General features: G+C 32.1%; 2 protein-coding genes across 3 annotated transcripts; both read left to right on the top strand.

Annotated features, from left to right (window-relative positions):
* Positions 1-1,330: 1,330 nt before the first annotated feature.
* Positions 1,331-4,875, top strand: LOC115714364 (protein RGF1 INDUCIBLE TRANSCRIPTION FACTOR 1). The gene is made up of 5 exons (XM_030643039.2): positions 1,331-1,469; positions 1,558-1,749; positions 1,851-1,925; positions 4,236-4,409; positions 4,506-4,875. The coding sequence occupies exons 1-5, from the start codon at positions 1,392-1,394 to the stop codon at positions 4,668-4,670; spliced, it is 684 nt and encodes a 227-aa protein (XP_030498899.2). The 5' UTR covers positions 1,331-1,391; the 3' UTR covers positions 4,671-4,875.
* Positions 4,876-14,184: 9,309 nt separating this feature from the next.
* Positions 14,185-18,287, top strand: LOC115714365 (ubiquitin-conjugating enzyme E2 variant 1B). 2 transcript variants are annotated; one of them, XM_030643040.2, is made up of 5 exons: positions 14,185-14,434; positions 16,173-16,312; positions 16,935-17,060; positions 17,140-17,266; positions 17,943-18,287. In XM_030643040.2, the coding sequence occupies exons 1-5, from the start codon at positions 14,398-14,400 to the stop codon at positions 17,999-18,001; spliced, it is 489 nt and encodes a 162-aa protein (XP_030498900.1). In that variant the 5' UTR covers positions 14,185-14,397; the 3' UTR covers positions 18,002-18,287. The 2 variants fall into 2 exon arrangements, with proteins under 2 accessions (XP_030498900.1, XP_060970777.1); XM_061114794.1 differs by having other exon boundaries at positions 17,140-18,287.
* Positions 18,288-18,748: the final 461 nt, after the last annotated feature.

Below are 18,748 nucleotides of genomic sequence, written 5' to 3'. Positions count from 1 at the left end.
AAACCAAAAACAATAAAAAAATAATTACAAAACAAATTTAAAACAGAGATAAATAATAAGAAAAAAATGATATTATAAAAGAAACAATACCTATGCAATGGTGGTTCACGGCGATGCAATCCCGGTAAAAAATAGAGAAATGGCCGGAGATAGAGGAGGAGAAGAGAAAGGGGCGGTGGAAATGGGAGCAATCGGGGTGGGAAAAAATTTGGGAGAAAAATTTGGGGGGGAAATGAAAAATGTTTTCAGAGTGAAGGGGGGGGGGGTCTTTTATAAAGTTTTATTACCGGCGGGACCCGCCGGTATTAATAGGGGTTCCGCCGGTAATAAAAAATCGGTCAGATTCCCCTACTAATACCGGCGGAACCCGCCGGTAATTATCCGCCGGTAATAGTCTTTTTAAATTTTGGACGGTAAAATTCCCGCCCAAGGAATTAGAGGCGGATTTTCCGCCGGTAATACTCCTATTCCACCGGCATTAATATTTTTTATTAAATATTATTTTTTTTTTGTTTTTAAAAAGTAATACCGACGGATTACCATTTCCGCCGGTAATAACCTAATTAATACCTGCGGTTTGGCTCCGTCGGTATTAATTCCGCCGGTATTGCTATATTTTCTTGTAGTGATAACACCTCCAAAAATCAAGTTATTATTAAATTTTAATTTGATGAACGAGTTGAAAGTACTATTTTTTATCATTTTAAAACATACAATATCTAAATTATCATTTAACAAAATAAAAAATCTAATAAATTATTTTTACAAAACATTACGTCCAAATATTATTTACTTAAAATAGTATGTGATAGTTTAACTTTGAGAAAAATAACACTCACTACCTCAATTAATTACGAAAAGAAAAGTATAATTTAATATTAAGTTTTATATATTTTAATTAAATAAATAATAATATTAAAAATTACTAACTTCTCACAACACACGACACATCAGTAAAAAATTAGGTACTTTAAATTACCTAATATTATATATATGAACACAATTTTGTCCTGTGATGATGTACTTTCTTTCGTAGTATATTAGATGGGTCCGTACATCACGCAATATATTCCGTGAAAATACATCACAGGACAAAATCGTGTCCCTATATACATATTTTTAACATTATTCGAAACTTGATGACCCGAAAGAATTAAATTATAGGTAGTATTGTGTAGAAGAAAACTTAAAGCGATCATTCATTCGATGGATATGTTCACACATCATTTATATCCTCGTTCTAGTCAATTTACCAGCCTCATTCAATTTCTTTTTTTAAAAAAAAATAAAACAATAAATACATACATATATGTTTAGTAAAAACACAACACACACTGGTGTGTATATATATATATATACATAAAACTCAGAAGAAAAAATACCAAAAAGCTATGATGAAAGAGAGTAGTATTGGGAACATGAGAGTTGTCCATGCACAAAACTTTGATCATCACGATCATCATAATAATGTATGTATTATAAATATATATATATTTGTATATATATGCATGAAAATATTAATATATAAATATATGTTATTAATTTGTTAATATGCAGAAGAAGAATAATAAGATGATGATGATGATGGTGCCAAGATGGTTAATTGTAATGTACAAGACAATATATTTCAGTAGATGCATAGTTCATCCAAATTCAAAGAAGAATGATTCTGATCATTTCTGTATCGATTGTCTTCGTCCTCTTTGCTTCAATTGTCTTCCTTCTCATTTCTCTCACAAACATGTTAAGGTATAATTATATATAATTATTTTCTGTGTGATAATAATAATTTCTATTTATTTATTTAATGATAATGTTTATATATATTATATATGGTTAATTATATATAGATTCGAAGGTACATTTACAGTGATGTGATTAATCGCCAAGACTTGTCCAAACTCTTTAACTGTTCAGGCATACAGGCAAGTAATTAATTATAATTATATTAATTTCAGAAAAACTATATCTGATCTGAATGTGTGTGTATATATATATATAGAACATATAAATATGTGGAAAATTCACGATGTATTTTTCAGGAAAAACTTTTCTCTAATTTTGTTTATTACCGTACGTTTGTATTTATTTTATACGCTCGCTAAAAGTTTGAGAAATTCAAAAAAATTTAATTGGTTAAAAATAAGATTTAAATAGTATTTTATTTATATATGTGTAATTCTTTTATTTTATATATGAAATAAATTATTTCAACATGAAATCCATATTAATTATAAATTATTTTTAATTTCTAAAATTTATAGGATGTTTTATTTATTTAAATTATGTAAGATATTTTAAATAATTTTAACGTATAAAATTGTAAAAAAATTAGACTAATTTTTTTTTATAATAAAATGGTAGATAATATACATCAGTTGTGTATTATGGGGTTACATTATTGAAAACAACCCTAAATCTATAATAAACATTCTTTATATGCTATAATTATCTCATCATGTGAAAAAACCTTCATTTTTTTTTTTTTAGAAAAAAAAAAAAACAAACGTTCACATTTTTTTTTTAAAAAAGACAAAACTTCTCACTTATTAATTGTTTTAGTTAATTATGTATACTATTATTAATGGTTATAAATATTTTGAAACTATATATATATTGATGATAAGTGGAATCTATCTAGGTATTTATAATTAATGTTGCAGTATGTACTCTTCTTTAATAAATAATAATAATAATAAAAAAAAACATTACTTTTTAAATCACAAATAATGTTTAGTACTCATGGGAACCCTAAATTTAGTCAAAAATGTTTTTTTTATTAGTTATATATAGAGAAATGCTAAAGGGCACCACTGGTGCCTAACACCCTCCTACGTGTCAATATCGCTATTGGTGCAATTAAGTATCGGGTCTCATATAGTTTAATATAATAATTTTTATGGAGTATCGCTAACCAATTGCAAGGCGACACATCTAGAAGGTGCTAGGCACCACTAGTACCCAATAGCAATGCTCTTATATATAGTGGTCGACCTATATATATTTATATATATCTCATCTATCTCTCCTATAATTAATTAAGTGATAGATTATAATGTTTTTTTGGTTTCTTTTTCATTATTAATTTCATTATTCAGATCAGAGCATAAATATATGATCAGTGTCCTTAAAGTAAATAAATATGTATCCAAAAGTTGGAACCAAATATTAAACCATATATACATGTTTGGTAAGTCTTAATAAATTTTAACATAAATGATTGAAATTAATATTATACATATATACATATATTTTATTCGTACGTATAATAATTATTAATAATGTCACTAAATTTATTTTGTAGTGGTAGCCTCTAGAGATTATTAATTAATGAGAGTAGCTTTGACTGCCAACTTTACAGCTCTTACATTTATTTCCAAATTCATTATGTAATGTTTGCTCTTTGGGATTCACTTTCTAAATTTGAATTTCGAGTACCTCTACAACAATTTTCAAAATTTAAAATTTTATTTAAAAAAATATTATTTTTAGTAATAATTTTAGTATTTAAATATAAATTATTACTAATATAGTATTTAGATACAAGTGTATAATGACTAAAAATACATTAAATTACAACAAATTGTAATTTTTGTAATTAATATCTTTAACCTACAAATCTTTTAATGACAATATAATAATAATTAATAATTAGCTAAAACATTATAACTAAAAGTAAAAAAATTTATAGTGATTATATGATTTTTGGTGGTCATTTTGTGTTAAATTTATCATGAACTATTTCTATTAATTGATCATGTATAATTTCACTTGATATAATTCATTTTATATTGTCATATTGTCACAATCATGATAATACAAATAACTAATTATGGTATATATAGGAAACCTTTAGGTAAGGGCACCATTACTTTTGTCACTATTGTATAGGAGAATTTTATAAAATACATTATAATTATAGTAAATATTTTCGTATTTTAAGAAATTTTGAATAATCTACAATATTAAAATATAAAATACACATTATACGTGTCTGTTTTATTTTATACAAGTACACAACTAACTATTTTAAACACCATAAATTATGAGACTATAATGTAAATTGATATATGAAAAAATTGAGATATAATTTCTTTAGGTACCGAAAAGAAAAAAAATGATATTTTTGCCCCTAACTAAGAAACTCCCTATATATATATATATAATTAAGTAGCATATGTTATATTATGTTATTGTTAATGAATTATAATAAACAATTAATGATGAATTGACAGACATATCATACAAATAAAGCAAAAGTGGTATTTTTGAAGCAAAGGCGTTCTTCTCAACAAGGTCATCATGTACACCAACTCAACAATAATATTAATAATAACAAGGAATACAAATGCATCATCTGCCATAGGACTTTGCAGGACAATTCTCGATATTGCAGTATAGCTTGCAAGGTATATATACATATTATATATATAACCCTCTAATCATAATAACATTATTAATTAATGTTCATTAATTTGATAATATATATATATGTGTGTGTATAGGTGTTGGCTATACATGGAGATCATGAGGTTAAGAGTAGGAGAAAAATAAGCTGTAATAATAATAAGGAGAAAGAAGATCAGTTGCTTATTACAGCTTTATCATTTCCAAATAAGAGGCAAAACTTAAGAAGAAAAGGAGTTCCTCTAAGGGCTCCTTTCTTCTGACAAATATATTTCTATATACATCTTTATATCATATGTATAGCCATTTTCTATCGTGCATGTACAAATTATAATAAGGCTAGAACTTAATTAATTATATATCATGTATTGTAATTATATATGTATTATGTGCATGCACGTATACGTATGTACCTTATATATATTTGCATTATATATATGATCTATCAGATCATTTAAATTTGGTAAATCATGAGAAGAATTTCAGCGCACACCAAACAACAAAATACAGATTAAACTTTTTACAATCATCAACCATATATTACTATAAAATAGTTTTTCTCGACATTTTTAAACAGTCGTTTAAAGTATTCCCGTCGGTTTCTGTAACCGTTGCCTATACAATCGTCGTAAAATGGGCAAAATAGGCAAACATTTAAAACCGTCGCTAATTTAGACTTCCCGACGATTTTAAACCTTGCTTTATACTATAGGCGACGGTTAAAACCGTCGCCTATGCCCTATTATAGGCAACAGTTTTAAACCGTCGGGAATGTAAAAAAAACAAAAGAAAAAAAAATATTGATTTTTATACGATTAATGGCAGAAAAGTCTATATTTTCCCCAATTTTTTTTCCTGTATTAGCTTTATAATTTTACCTAAATTAAAATAAAACAACTAATTAATTTTGTTACAATAACAACTAACTTTAAAAAACATTAAATATTTATACAATAACAAAATAAATATATATAATAAATAAAAAAGTATATAAATAAATAAATGTATTTATACCAAGCTCGGAGAGAGAGAAAGAGAGAGAGAGAGAGAGGGAGACGGATGGGAGGTGGTGGTGGTTCGACGGATGAGATGAAGATGAGAGGGACACCGACGAGAGGTGGTGGTAGTCCGACGTATGCGACGGAGAGTAGAGGGAGACCGACGGGAGGAGGGGTGGTTGGAGATCGATGGATGAGAGAGATGAGAAGAAAGGGAGATCGAGAGAGGGAGGAAGACGGCGAGAGAGGAGGGCGATGATGCGGATGCGTGGGTGGGGTTTTGGAGAGTTAAGATTTTCATTTTAGGGTGTGGGAAATAGAGAATAAATAGGTGGGTATGTGGGAAATAGAAAAAAGTAGGTGGGCACGTGAGAAATGTGGCGAGAAGTAGATGACAATTTTTTAATGGATCCTTATAGGTGATGGTGGTCCATTAAAAAATCGCATTTTATTAAAAAAATGTCGACTATTTTGTTTACAACGATTTTAAACCGTCGGGAATACTAAATTTTTCCCGACGGTTTTAAATAGTTACTTAATTTTTTTAGCGACGGTCCTAAAAAAAATCATTTTTAGGACCGTCGCGAATTCTTTTATTTGTAGTAGTGAACTAATCTACTAATTAAACCACAAATAGTCTGCTTTACTAATTTTCTCATTTTTAAAGTAAGAATTTTTTTATATCTACTATAAAAAAATCAAGATTCTCTATTAAAAAATAGTGTGTGTCATACTGTGTAAAACTAATTTAAATTTAATGGAATTACGGGCTGGAGGGTGTCATGGCCCCTCAAATTTTTTAATTTTTTTTATATAATTAAAAAATAAAAATAAATAATTTTTTTAATTTTATCACATGTATTGGCCACTACATATAAAAAAATTATATAAAAAATGCCCAATAGCAGCTTGCGATGCAGCTAAGGAAGCATCAAACAAATGAATATTACAGATTCAACCATAGAAGTTGAATATATAGTAGCTTCCAGAAGTAGAAAAACTACTAGTGTTCTTCTGTGACAACAGTGGAGCGCTGGCCAACTCCAAGGAACCAAGAAGCCACAAGTGAGGCAAGCACATTGAGAGAAAGTACCATCTACTAAGAAATATAGTAGAGAGAAGTGATGTGACGGTCTTGAAGATTGCATTGAAGCATAACCTGGCAGATCCATTCACAAAGACGCTACCAGTGAAATCTTTTATGGGTCATATAACTAATATGAGACTAAGTGAGATGTCTAGTTTGCTTTTAGGGGCAAGTGGGATATTATTAGGGTTTATGCCCTGAAAAGCGTATCAAGACATTTTTTGATTACTAATAAAGAGTTGAAAATTTTGATATATGCATGAATGTTAAATTATTAATATTTAGTATTGAATAATTTATATAAATATTGAAAAATTCTTTATTCATATATGAGGTTGTTACTTGTAGCTGTACAGAGAACTAAGATCAATTAGTTATGAATAAAACAGTTAGCAGAATATTAAAGTTATGTAATCTTTAATCAACAGCTGCTAGTATGGTTCACTAATGCTCATTCTTTGGTGCAAGTAATCTCATTTCGGATTACTGATGTAGTATGACATTAAAGTGAAAGTATTATATATAATAGAGATTATATATAACAAGCACCAATATGAATAAAGTTGTCTTTATCTAATGTGTATTTACCATAAAAACATAATTCATATTATTACGATGATCAATAGTAGAACGACCTAAATCCTGAGTAATCGTGAACTCATGTTCATGTTATTAGTTTCTTTGATTCACTTGTTAAAGTTCTTAGAGAAGATGATTTTTTATAAATTCTGTTTTGGGAATCTAATAATGTGGATGGCTGGAAACATGATCTACAATTATAGAATCCTGAATTTCATAACGGATCAAATGTAGGTTCTCTTTAAGTGTTGATTCTGGAACTGAAAAATTGTGCACAAATTTAGATGGGATCGAAATTATACTTCTATTAGTGAATTAATTGTACTAAAAGATAAAGAAGTAATTAAAAGGGTAAAATGGTAATTTGACCAAAATTAATTATGAACTAATGCAAGGAGGGCTAATCACTCGAATTGATTATATCAATATAGACGCTGCAGTAAAACTCAATAAATATAATTTTATAATTACTAAGAGTTCAATTCAATATGTATAGTGGAGTAATTATGGAATCAATAAACAAAAATTATTTGGTTGATGAGACTCAATAAATAATCTAGTTTATTGGAGCTTAGAATTATAGGTTCATGATTCCCAAATTGGCACCTTGAAACACTGTCAAGAGAAAGGATAAAGAGTTGTATAATTCTGTTCAGAGAAATCTATGTTAAATTGGCAAAATAGTAATTATTTATTTTTGTAATAAATAAATAATTTTTAAAATTAATTAAATAGGAAAACGACAAAAACTGTTAAGATAAAATTTGTTGAGACAAAAATTATCAGGATAAAAGACACCATCTTTGCCCTAAATAAGACAAGGTAGGCATCTACCCTATGGTAGGTAGGGCTGAACATTTTGAGCGGGTTTGACCCGAACCCGAGCAACCCGCCCGAACCCGAATTGGTGAACCCGCCAAAAAAAAAATTTAAAAAAGTTTCGGGTGGGTTGGGTTCAACCCGGTACCATTCGGGTGGGTTGGCGGGTTGAGATTTTAGGGGTACCGGGTTTCGGGTTGAACCCGCCAACCCGCCAACCCACCCGAATATAAATATATTATATATTTTTTTATTTTTTTATTACTATTTTTATATCTATATATATTAAATTAATAATTAAATAAATAAAAATTTACATTTTACAATTACATTACATTCATTCACTATCAGAACCCTAAAAAAAACCCACACCCACGCACACTACACGGCCACACCACAACACCCAGACCCAGCCAGAGAACGACCACGCCACCAGCCACGCCACCAGCCACGCCACCCGCCACCAGCCACGATCCTCACCAGTCACCACCCACGCTACGACCGACGACGAGTCAAAGACGCAGGGGAGGGATCGACGACGAAGACCTCGGCTCCTCCTCCTCTTGGCTCCAAGATCGGCGACTCCTCCTCCTCGGCTCCTCCACGACTCCGTCCACTCGCGCTCGAGTCCCACCGCACCAACAGTCACCACGGTAACTCCTCAAACTCTCTCAGTTCAACAGTTTTATTTTGACTGTAGTACCATACAATCTCTCCCTTTCTTTCTCTCTTGTCTTTATCTTTCTTACAGGTTATGCTCATGATCTGATCACGGTTATATATTTTGTTTAATGGGGTTTTATTATCATATTTCATTGTTAATTTCCATAGTCTTTTTCTTTTTTGGGTTGAGAACTCTTGTACTAATTAACAAATATATATATATATATATATATATATTTCTTTTGGTTTTCTTTTGTTCTGTATTAAAATTAAAATGTACAATAGACAAAGAAAAAATTAAAAAAAAAAGCTGGTACTATAGTAGAAGTAGTAGTGGTTTTACTATTGCAACATTTATAAGCATTTTTTTAGTATTGAGACATTACTATGGACTTTATGGACTTTAGATTTTTATTTTATGGACTTTATAGATTTTATGGACTTTATGGACTTTAGATATGGATATTGGATATGGATGTATTTTGAATATTTTTAGTTTTCACTTTTATCATGATTCATGAACAATAACATGAACTTTGATTTGATTTGATGAATAGGTTGTTTGTTTGTTGGTTGGATTGATTAATGCATCTTCTCTTCAATAGTATATAAACAAATTGTTATATTTATATATGTTTAATTTAATAAATAAATAAATAAAAAAATAATAAAAAATTAATTTTTTTTAAAGAGTTGACCGAGTTGATTGAGTTGACCGGGTCAACCCGCCAACCCAGTAAACCCGACCAACCCAAACCCGCCAACCCGAAACCCGCCAACCCGCCAACCCACCAAATTGTGCCCTATTCGGGTCCGGGTTTGGGTTCATTTTTTTGAACCCGAAACCCGTGAACCCGAAACCCGCCAACCCGAAACCCGGTAAACCCACCCGATGTTCAGCCCTAATGGTAGGGTCCCTATTAGTTTTGTCTTTTTAGGTTAATTAATTATTTAATTAATTCAATTAGATAAATGTTTGAATTTGGAGTTGATAGCTTTAGAATTGTGATTGAAGTGTGAGAAATGACTTGATAGAGCATTGAACTAATAAGTTCGAAACATAAGTTGAATCGCGTGAATAAGATCAATATTGAGTGACTTACGACCGTTTTATTGAAGGTTATTTTGGGCACAACACCTAGGTTGACATTTGAGCGCCCAGGTTGACATCCAAGCCCAAGTTGACATGTGATGTCAACCTGGACGTTGGGTGAGTGGGAAAACGTGCCGAAGATGTATTTTTTGATGTCTAAGTAATATTTTCACATCGCTTAGTCCATTTTTGTGCTCTGGTGAAGCTAGTCATCAGTTTTCAGAGATGTTGCTATTTTGCAAAAACAGGAGACTCGAAACTACCTGATTTCCGAAAATCACTTTGTCGGAAAAGTGAAAATACGAAGACTTAAGCTTCTTTTGACTTCTCTCAACTTTGTCAATTTCTCTTTTGTTAAGCGTTTTATAAACAAAGCTACTCATTGTGTTGTTCGTAGCTCTTGTTTATACCTAGATCATAGTTTTATTATGGATGATATACCTGTTGAACTTTTATCTATTGTAATGGCCAATTCTATTTGTTAATAAGTTTTCATTTTTTTAAAAAAATAAAAAAATTATAAAACAACACACACGCAAAAAAAAAAACAATTTATTATATTTTTGTAATTAAAAAAGTTAAAACAACTAAAAAACGATTTATTTTAAAAAAATATTTTTGTAATTAAAAAAATTCAAGAGTAAAAATAATTTTCTTTTTTCATGTTGATGTATTTTGTAATTTTTCTCAAATATTTAGTTTAGTTTATATGTAAATCTTTTAGGGCGCGTTTGGAAAGCCACTTGGGAATTGGAATTGGATGTAATTGGAGGTAATTACACAGTTTGACGTGTTTGTGTGGCCACGTAAGGTAATTGGGAGGCCTCAATTACTCCCTCCAATTCTCATACCCCCCATGAGAATTGGGTGTAATTACACTATGTAATTACATACCAAAAATAAATTCAAACTATTTTAATTAATTGATATGATATTTTAATTATTTTTGATGTATTGACTTTCTCTTTTTCTATCAATCATCAAACATGTATACATTCTCATATACAACCTTTCATCAACCTATTTGTGGCTCTGTTGTTAATGGCATTCGGCGTACTGTAACTGTTGAACAAAATGATGCCTTACTTTGCCCTATCACACCTGAGGAAGTTAAACAAGCTCTCTTTCAAATGCATCCTGATAAAGCTCCTGGTCCTGATGGTATGAGTCCCGGTTTTTATCAGAAACATTGGGATATAGTTGGCGCTGATATTGTTAAGCTTGTTATAGAGTTCTTCAATAATGAATGTATGCCGCCTGGGCTAAATGACACTCATCTAGTGTTGATTCCAAAGAAGAAGAACTTTTCCTCTATGGGAGATTTGCGCCCTATTGCTCTCTGTAATGTCTCTTACAAGATTCTTTCGAAGGTCCTTGCCAATAGAATGAGGGTGCTAATTGATCATATCATCTCTCCTACTCAGAGTGCATTTATTCCTGGCAGGCTCATCTCTGATAATATCCTGATAGCCTTTGAAATCATGCACTATCTCAAGAGGAAAACAAAAGGTAAAAAAGGATTCATGGCCATGAAGCTTGATATGAGTAAGGCTTATGATCGTGTTGAATGGGATTATCTGTCTGCTGTCATGCATCGTATGGGGTTTGCTAGTAAATGGGTCAGCCTTATTATGAAATGTGTTACTTCTGTTCAGTATTCTGTTTTCCATGATGGCCATCTCATGGGGCCGATTGTTCCCTCTCGTGGAATCCGCCAAGGAGATCCTTTATCCACTTATTTGTTCATCATTTGTGCTGAAGGGTTCTCTTCCTTGATCAGAAAGTTTGAAGAAGATCAGGTTATTCAAGGTTGTCGTGTTGCTAGAAATGCTCCTCCCATAACTCATATGTTGTTTGCTGATGATAGTTATCTTTTTTGTCAAGCAAATCCCACCACAGCTATCAACATCAAGCAAATGCTTCACTCCTTCGAAATTGCATCTGGGCAAAAGGTGAATGTGGCTAAGTCTTCTATTTTTTTCAGCCCCAACAATGCAACACCACAACGTAATGAGATTTGTAATGTTCTTGGCATGACAGAAGCTACTGATGGCTCTCTTTACTTGGGGCTACCTAACATTATAGGTAGAAAGAAGACTGTGATACTTGGCTTCCTCAAAAACAAGATTATAAATCGGCTCAATAGTTGGAATGGCAAGTTCCTATCTCGTGCAGGCAAAGAAGTTCTCCTTAAATCTGTTATCCAATCTCTTCCAACTTATGCTATGAGTGTCTTCCTTCTCCCATTGGAAACTTGTCAAGAGATTGAGAAGCTTATGGCTAACTTTTGGTGGAAAACTTCAAGTGCTAAAGGTCAAGGAATCATATGGATGTCTTGGGATCGTATGGCAATTCCCAAACATTCTGGTGGTATGGGCTTCCGCCACTTACATGACTTTAATCTTGCGATGCTGGCCAAACAAGGGTGGCGGTTTCTTGTCTCACCCACATCTCTTGCCAGCCGTGTGTTCCAAGCCAAGTACTATCCCAACTCTGATTTTCTTTCTGCAGAGCTTGGCAACAACCCAAGTTTTGTTTGGCGTAGCATTTGGAGCGCACAAAGCTTGGTTAAATTGGGTTGTCAACGAACCATTGGTAATGGAATGTCAACAAGTATCTTGAAGCACCCTTGGCTCCCCGATCCCGTCAATCCTTTTGTGACATCCAGTGCTCTCGGCCTCACTAACCACATGGTCAACTCTCTTATGGATACTCATGAGACCTCTTGGGATATCCCCCTGGTTCAAGATATGTTTAATTCTCGAGATGCTCACTTGATCCTTGGAATCCCGTTGAGTGCTACACCAATTGAAGACTGTTGGTCCTGGAGGGGTGAAAGATCTGGTTCCTTCTCTGTCCGTAGTGCCTATGATTTGCTGCAGATTAGTACATATGGTCAGCAGAATCAACCAAACTCTGGATTTTGGCACAGGTTCTGGCATCTTAAAATACCACCAAAAGTGAAGAACTTCATGTGGCGCGCTATCACCAATACCCTCCCCACATGTCTTGAACTGGCTTCAAGGAATGTCGATCTATCCTCCTTGTGCCCTGTCTGCCATAATGCGGGTGAGACTGCTTCTCATGTGCTATTGAATTGCTCATTTGCTTTCAGTTGCTGGGAACGTTGTGGGTTCACCATCCAATCCGATACTTCATCAACTATTGGTTATTGGCTTGAATCTACATTCGCATTGTATGGGGATGATATAGCTTGCCGTGCCATCATGATCTGCTGGGCACTTTGGAAGTCTCGAAATAAGCTTGTTTGGGAGAAGAAGACTTCCGCTCCAACTCAAGTCATTCATTCAGCATGGACTACACTTGACCACTGGCGTACTGCTCAAGATAAAACTAGTTTATTATCATTGTCACTCTTGCAACATGATAATAACATTGAGCGATGGACTAAACCCGATTCTGACACAGTCAAGTTAAATGTTGATGGAGCGTTATTTGAGAGAGAAAGTGCCTATGGTTTCGGCATTGTTGCTCGAGATTCGACGGGCCACATTGTTGATCTCCGAGCCACTTATCAGGGAGGAAACTACCCAGCTGAGGTGGTTGAAGCTCTTGGCATCAAAGAAGCTTTAAGTTGGTTGAAGGACAAAGGATGGAATAAAGTTGACATGGAAACTGATAGTATGGTAACGGTGCAAGCAATCTTTAGTAATCAAATTATGTCCTCTACTTTTGGTTTGGTTATTAGAGATTGTAAGAGTTTATTGTCAGCTTTAAATAATGTTAGTATTCGTTTTGTAAGACGATCAGCAAATCGCGTTGCCCACTTTGTTGCTAGGCGATCCCGATTTTTCTCTGATCGTAGCATTCATAGGATTGGTTTTCCTGATGAGCTTCTAGCTCTTATGTATGATGAATGCTAAATTTCAATGAAGTTAATATTTCATTTTCAAAAAAAAAAAAAACCTATTTTCTATATATTCCATATCTCTCAAATAAAGAAGAAAATCCTATCAATGAATATAATATTGTTATAGTGTAGGCATGATAATTTGTTTCTTATAATGTTCATAAATCTAATGAATATAATATTTAAAATTGTGAAAGTTTGAACAATATTGATTTTGATTCAAATTCAGATGAAGAACTTGGTGACGGGCCAACTGATGATGACAAGCAATATATGTTTAATTTTAGAGATATAATAGCTCAAAATATATGGAACGCAAGAGCAATTAGATAGTCTTAAAAAAAATTATTTTAAAGAGTTGCTACTAAATTGTTAAAGTTTTGACTTTATTTTATGAAGAGATTATTATTTTTTATATATTATTAATTGACGAAATTTATTTTTAAATATCATAATATTAATTTATTGTGTAATTACTAACTATCATGCCAAACATGATATTAGGAATTCACATGTAAGTACCACTTGACATCCAAACACACTTTGTATTTTAAAATACAATGTAATTACTATACAGTGTAATAGAGTAATTACACAGTTGTTTCCAAACATAATCTTAAAAAAAAATAAGAATATAAATGGAGAAGGGCGTATGGGAAGGAGAATAGAGCGGAGAGCAGGGGATGACATACACGTCTTCTTTCTCGTCCAGCTCTTTGCTTTTTTATCCTCCAATGTTGGACCCCATGGCTTTCTCCTTGTGAACCATACTTGGACTCGCAAGTCTTCATCGCCCAAACCCCTCTCTCTCTAAACTGTTCAATTCCATTTCTCTCTCTACTACCCACCTAATTTTACTCCCATTAGGGTTTTGCGATTCATGATCGATATGGGTTCCGAAGGATCGAGGGTTGTCGGTGAGCTTTCCAAGACCTAGATTTCTCATTCTCTCTAAATCATTTATATTTTTATTTGTTCCCTTCTAATTCTCTGATTTTGCTAGATTTCATTTTCTAAAATTGCTGGATGTAATTCTAGGTTTTCTTTTCCCTGATTTTTGACTGTTCGTTATTTGCTTTTCTTGTTATGCCATTTTTTTAGCTTTGGGAGATATATCTATTTAGAAAGCTCTGTCTTTTTCGGGGGGGTCTTTTAGGGTGGTTGCATTTGTGGTTGGGTGTCTGAAATTTTATGGTTGATCAAGATCATCAATTTCTGCTATTTTTTTTTTAATTATTCTTTTGATTGTCATTGTTTAGGGCAATTGGGCATAGAGTTAGATTTCCATGGTTAAGCTGAAATGGGTATCAAGTATTTAGTGTTGTGTCACTGTGATATTGTAATAGAAGTTGATTGTGTGTTTATTGATTTTAATATTATGAAAGTGAATGTTAGGAAATCTCTTTATAATTTTCTGAAATTGCAACATTTCTTTTTGTGTCACTGGTCAATGCTATGTTAGAATGATATTTCTTCAACGAATTTTGTGATATTAGTGTGTGAAGTCTGCAAAATGCGACAATTGTGTTTTGTTTTGCGAGGATCATTCATGAAGTTGAGTGGTTTGAGCTTTGAAGTTGATTTGGTGAATGAAGTCATAAACTCATATAGTATACATGAGAATCTTCAATTCCTGATTTGTAATTTGCATAAACTCTTAATTGTTTTAGGATATTTCACTGAGTTGATAAATACTACCGGTTTGTCATGAATAGATTGTGTTAGGTGAAGTCTTCAATGTTCACTGTGCTCATTAATTTAAATAATGTAAGTTATTATGCAGTACTAGAGCAGTTTAGAGAAAGAAGCTAGACTGTTGTATCCAATTAAAGTTTTGTAAATGAAGTATGACACATCAATTCATATTGTTTAATTTATACAGCTGATTAAGATTTTCCCTTTATATAAGCAGGATCATACCATTGTTGCTATCATTATTTTAGATTTGTCCAATTTTATTACCACTTTAAACAATGTGCTTATATTTACGTTATGCTGAATTGCCTTGTAATTTTCTTTTAAAATTTAGGTGTTCCTATTCTCTGTTTCTTAACTACTTCAATTAATTAACTCATTTCATTTGGTGAACTACTATCATTTAGGTTATCATCCATTCTACAATGCTAAACATTCCAACTAAAATTCCCACTGCATACATTTTAAGTTTATTCCAAGTATATAATGTGGAGAAATGATAATAGCTTGAGAGAGAAAAAACCATTCACAACAACTCTTTAGAGCAAACATTCTGTATATAATGTTATTTGGTTTCAGTTTATCCATAAGGAGGTGTATATACTCATGCAAAATCTGACTTTTATGACCACACTTTTTCACGAGTTAATTAAGAATTTCTTAGATTTGTTAGTTCGCAAGATGAGAACAATTGTTGAACATGGTGCTGTGTGTGAAGGGTTCTTTCTTATTTTTACCTTATGTTGATAAATATATTTTGCTGTGATCTTGTATCTGGTATGCCTAGCTTTCCTATCCAAAAAAAGGAATGCTAGCTTGTTCATTTGTACAGCAGGCTTCAGAGGAAGATAACTTGCAAGAAATATAAGTTCTTATTTTTTATTTTCTTCTCAAGTATAATTGTTATTAACATTTGTATGCTTAATCTTAGTATCTCTTGAAATTTCTGCTTCTTTGCAGTTCCTAGAAATTTCAGATTGTTGGAAGAGCTTGAGAGAGGTGAAAAAGGAATTGGAGATGGAACTGTTAGTTACGGAATGGATGATGCTGATGATATATTCATGCAGTCATGGACTGGAACTATTATTGGACCCTCTAATGTATGTTCCAAAAATTACACTTTTATTTTCTTTCCCCTGGATTTCTTATGTGAAAATTTGTGGTTTTGCTGGGTTTCTTTTGGTTATTGCATATTTCATGCCTGTTTAACCATGGATTGCCCTCTCCTCCTTCTCTTGACCAGTTTACCTTTTGCAGTAACAGAGAGGCATATTCTTAGTAAAACATTAGAGTGATTGTGTGCAATATTTGAATCAGGTTTCTGGAGAAGTTATAATAATGTTAGGAGCAAAATATATTATATGTATTTACTGACTAAATGAGATTGAGAAAGATTTTCTTTTTCTTTTTCAAGATTGAAGATGAATTTCATCTTATGTTTAAAACCAGACTTTGTTGCATGGATAGATATTATGAAAAAGTGACTCTTGTGAAGACAGACAAATGTGAAGAGAGAATGCATAGTTGGTTCTTAGTTCTTACTAATTCTTTTGAGGATTCGGTTTTTTTATTCAATAGAGATCAATACAGAGACAAATTGCAATTAATTTGTTGCTTTCTGTTTGTCTATATATGATTTTGTGATATTCACATCACCACTGTACTTTTTAATATCATTTCTGAAGGAGAAACTCATTGTTTCCTAATCATGCTTCTTGCTAGACTGTGCATGAAGGAAGAATCTACCAATTGAAACTATTCTGTGGAAAGGAATATCCAGATACTCCACCAACAGTCAGGTTCCAAACACGGATAAACATGACCTGTGTCAACCAAGAAAGTGGGATGGTAAGTGATATTGTATACCGTCAGGCACATATTTCCTTGTGGTATTCTCAATTAATCTCATATATGTACAAATAACCAGGTTGAACCAAGTCTTTTCCCGATGCTTGCTAATTGGCAAAGAGAGTACACTATGGAGGACATTTTGACACAGTTGAAGAAAGATATGATGTCGCCACAAAACCGTAAGCTAGCTCAGCCACCCGAAGGTTCGTTTCAGCATTTCTTCTTTTTCTCTTCATGGCGTATAAGTTCTTTAGAAGCATGTATCTTAGAACTTGATGAAAACAGTAGCCATACAGCATATTTGATTTTTTTTCTCATGGCATTTTTATTCTTTATATCTTAGCCATAGTATTATGCATGCATGTAAATCTTTGTGAAATCTGTGGTTACATGGCATATTCAAAATAAATTTACAAGTTTTTTCTTTCACCCCGAAAACATATGACTAAGGAATTGATTAACAGAAATCTGAAGATGGTTTTGGAAAGGTGGACTAATAGTTTTTTTTTTCGGTGAAAGGTGGACTAATATTATTAAATTGAGTTGTAAATATGGGTTATTAAACAGCCCATTGCCGTAATCTAACTGGAATTGTAACACTTACAAACTATCAAACTTTTGTTGCTACCAAAAACATGGCTTATCATCATCATCTTGCCCTTCATATTATAGTTCTTGTTTTTTACAAGATTGTAGGTAACAGAGCTCTGTGGACTAGATGCAATGAAAATCATGTGTTTGCTAGTTTATGTGATTCGGATCTTCTTGAATTCTCTTTTCTTTTTTCCTATTAAAGAGAGGGAGAGCTCTGAACAATGTATATGAAAGAATCGTATGTGTGTTGATCAATCTGATTATATTTCTTGTGTTAATTGTCAGGTAACGACGAGGGAAGGATCGATCAAAAAGGGTTGGTGCTGAAATGTTGCATTATCTAAAGGTGAGAACAACGATTTCGGATGATGATACTGTATATAAATATATAAACTGGATAAAACCAGTTCACGAGAGCAATTTATGTGCCCAATGTCTTTAAATGTAATTAAAGGAGAATTTGCATTTGGAACCTTGAGCCGTTTGAGTTGTGACAGACATCACTCTCTCGCCAATTCTCACCACCTATCTTGTTCATCATTATTTAGTTATCTTTGTCTTTCCAATTCAAAGACCTTATATTCTAGATGTTTAAATGGAATCCGTACTCTGTTGTGAGTGTTTTTCATATATCTTATATAAATATATATATATGTATTAATTTCTTATCATATTTGAACAACTTGTGGGGTTTGTATACTAACCTTATGACTAATTAGGGACACAAGAGATTATTAAAAATCTATGGTGAATATATAGAATTGGTATTATGGCACTATGTAATGCAAAACATACCAAAGGTGACTTCCGGTTTGGGTTTATCATTAACTTGCGAGCTTGTTATAAGGCACCAATGTTTTATAATTAGTTAATAGTTTTTTATAATTTTTATTAAATTAAAATAAGTGGATTTTGATATTGAATGGTTCCTAACCTTTTATATTACGACGTGAGATTGGTGAAATTCTATAATTTCACATTGCATTTCAAGGTATCATATGAAGGTCCCATAAAAAAATTAAAAAATAAAATGAAATAACCATTTATAAAAGGGGCTGTTTGATTAATTTTGTCTTGTGTTTATTAGTGAA

The sequence above is a fragment of the Cannabis sativa genome, chromosome 4 (genome assembly GCF_029168945.1).
Source record: "Cannabis sativa cultivar Pink pepper isolate KNU-18-1 chromosome 4, ASM2916894v1, whole genome shotgun sequence".
Lineage (NCBI taxonomy): Eukaryota > Viridiplantae > Streptophyta > Magnoliopsida > Rosales > Cannabaceae > Cannabis > Cannabis sativa.
This window is presented reverse-complemented; position numbering and strand designations above follow the sequence as displayed.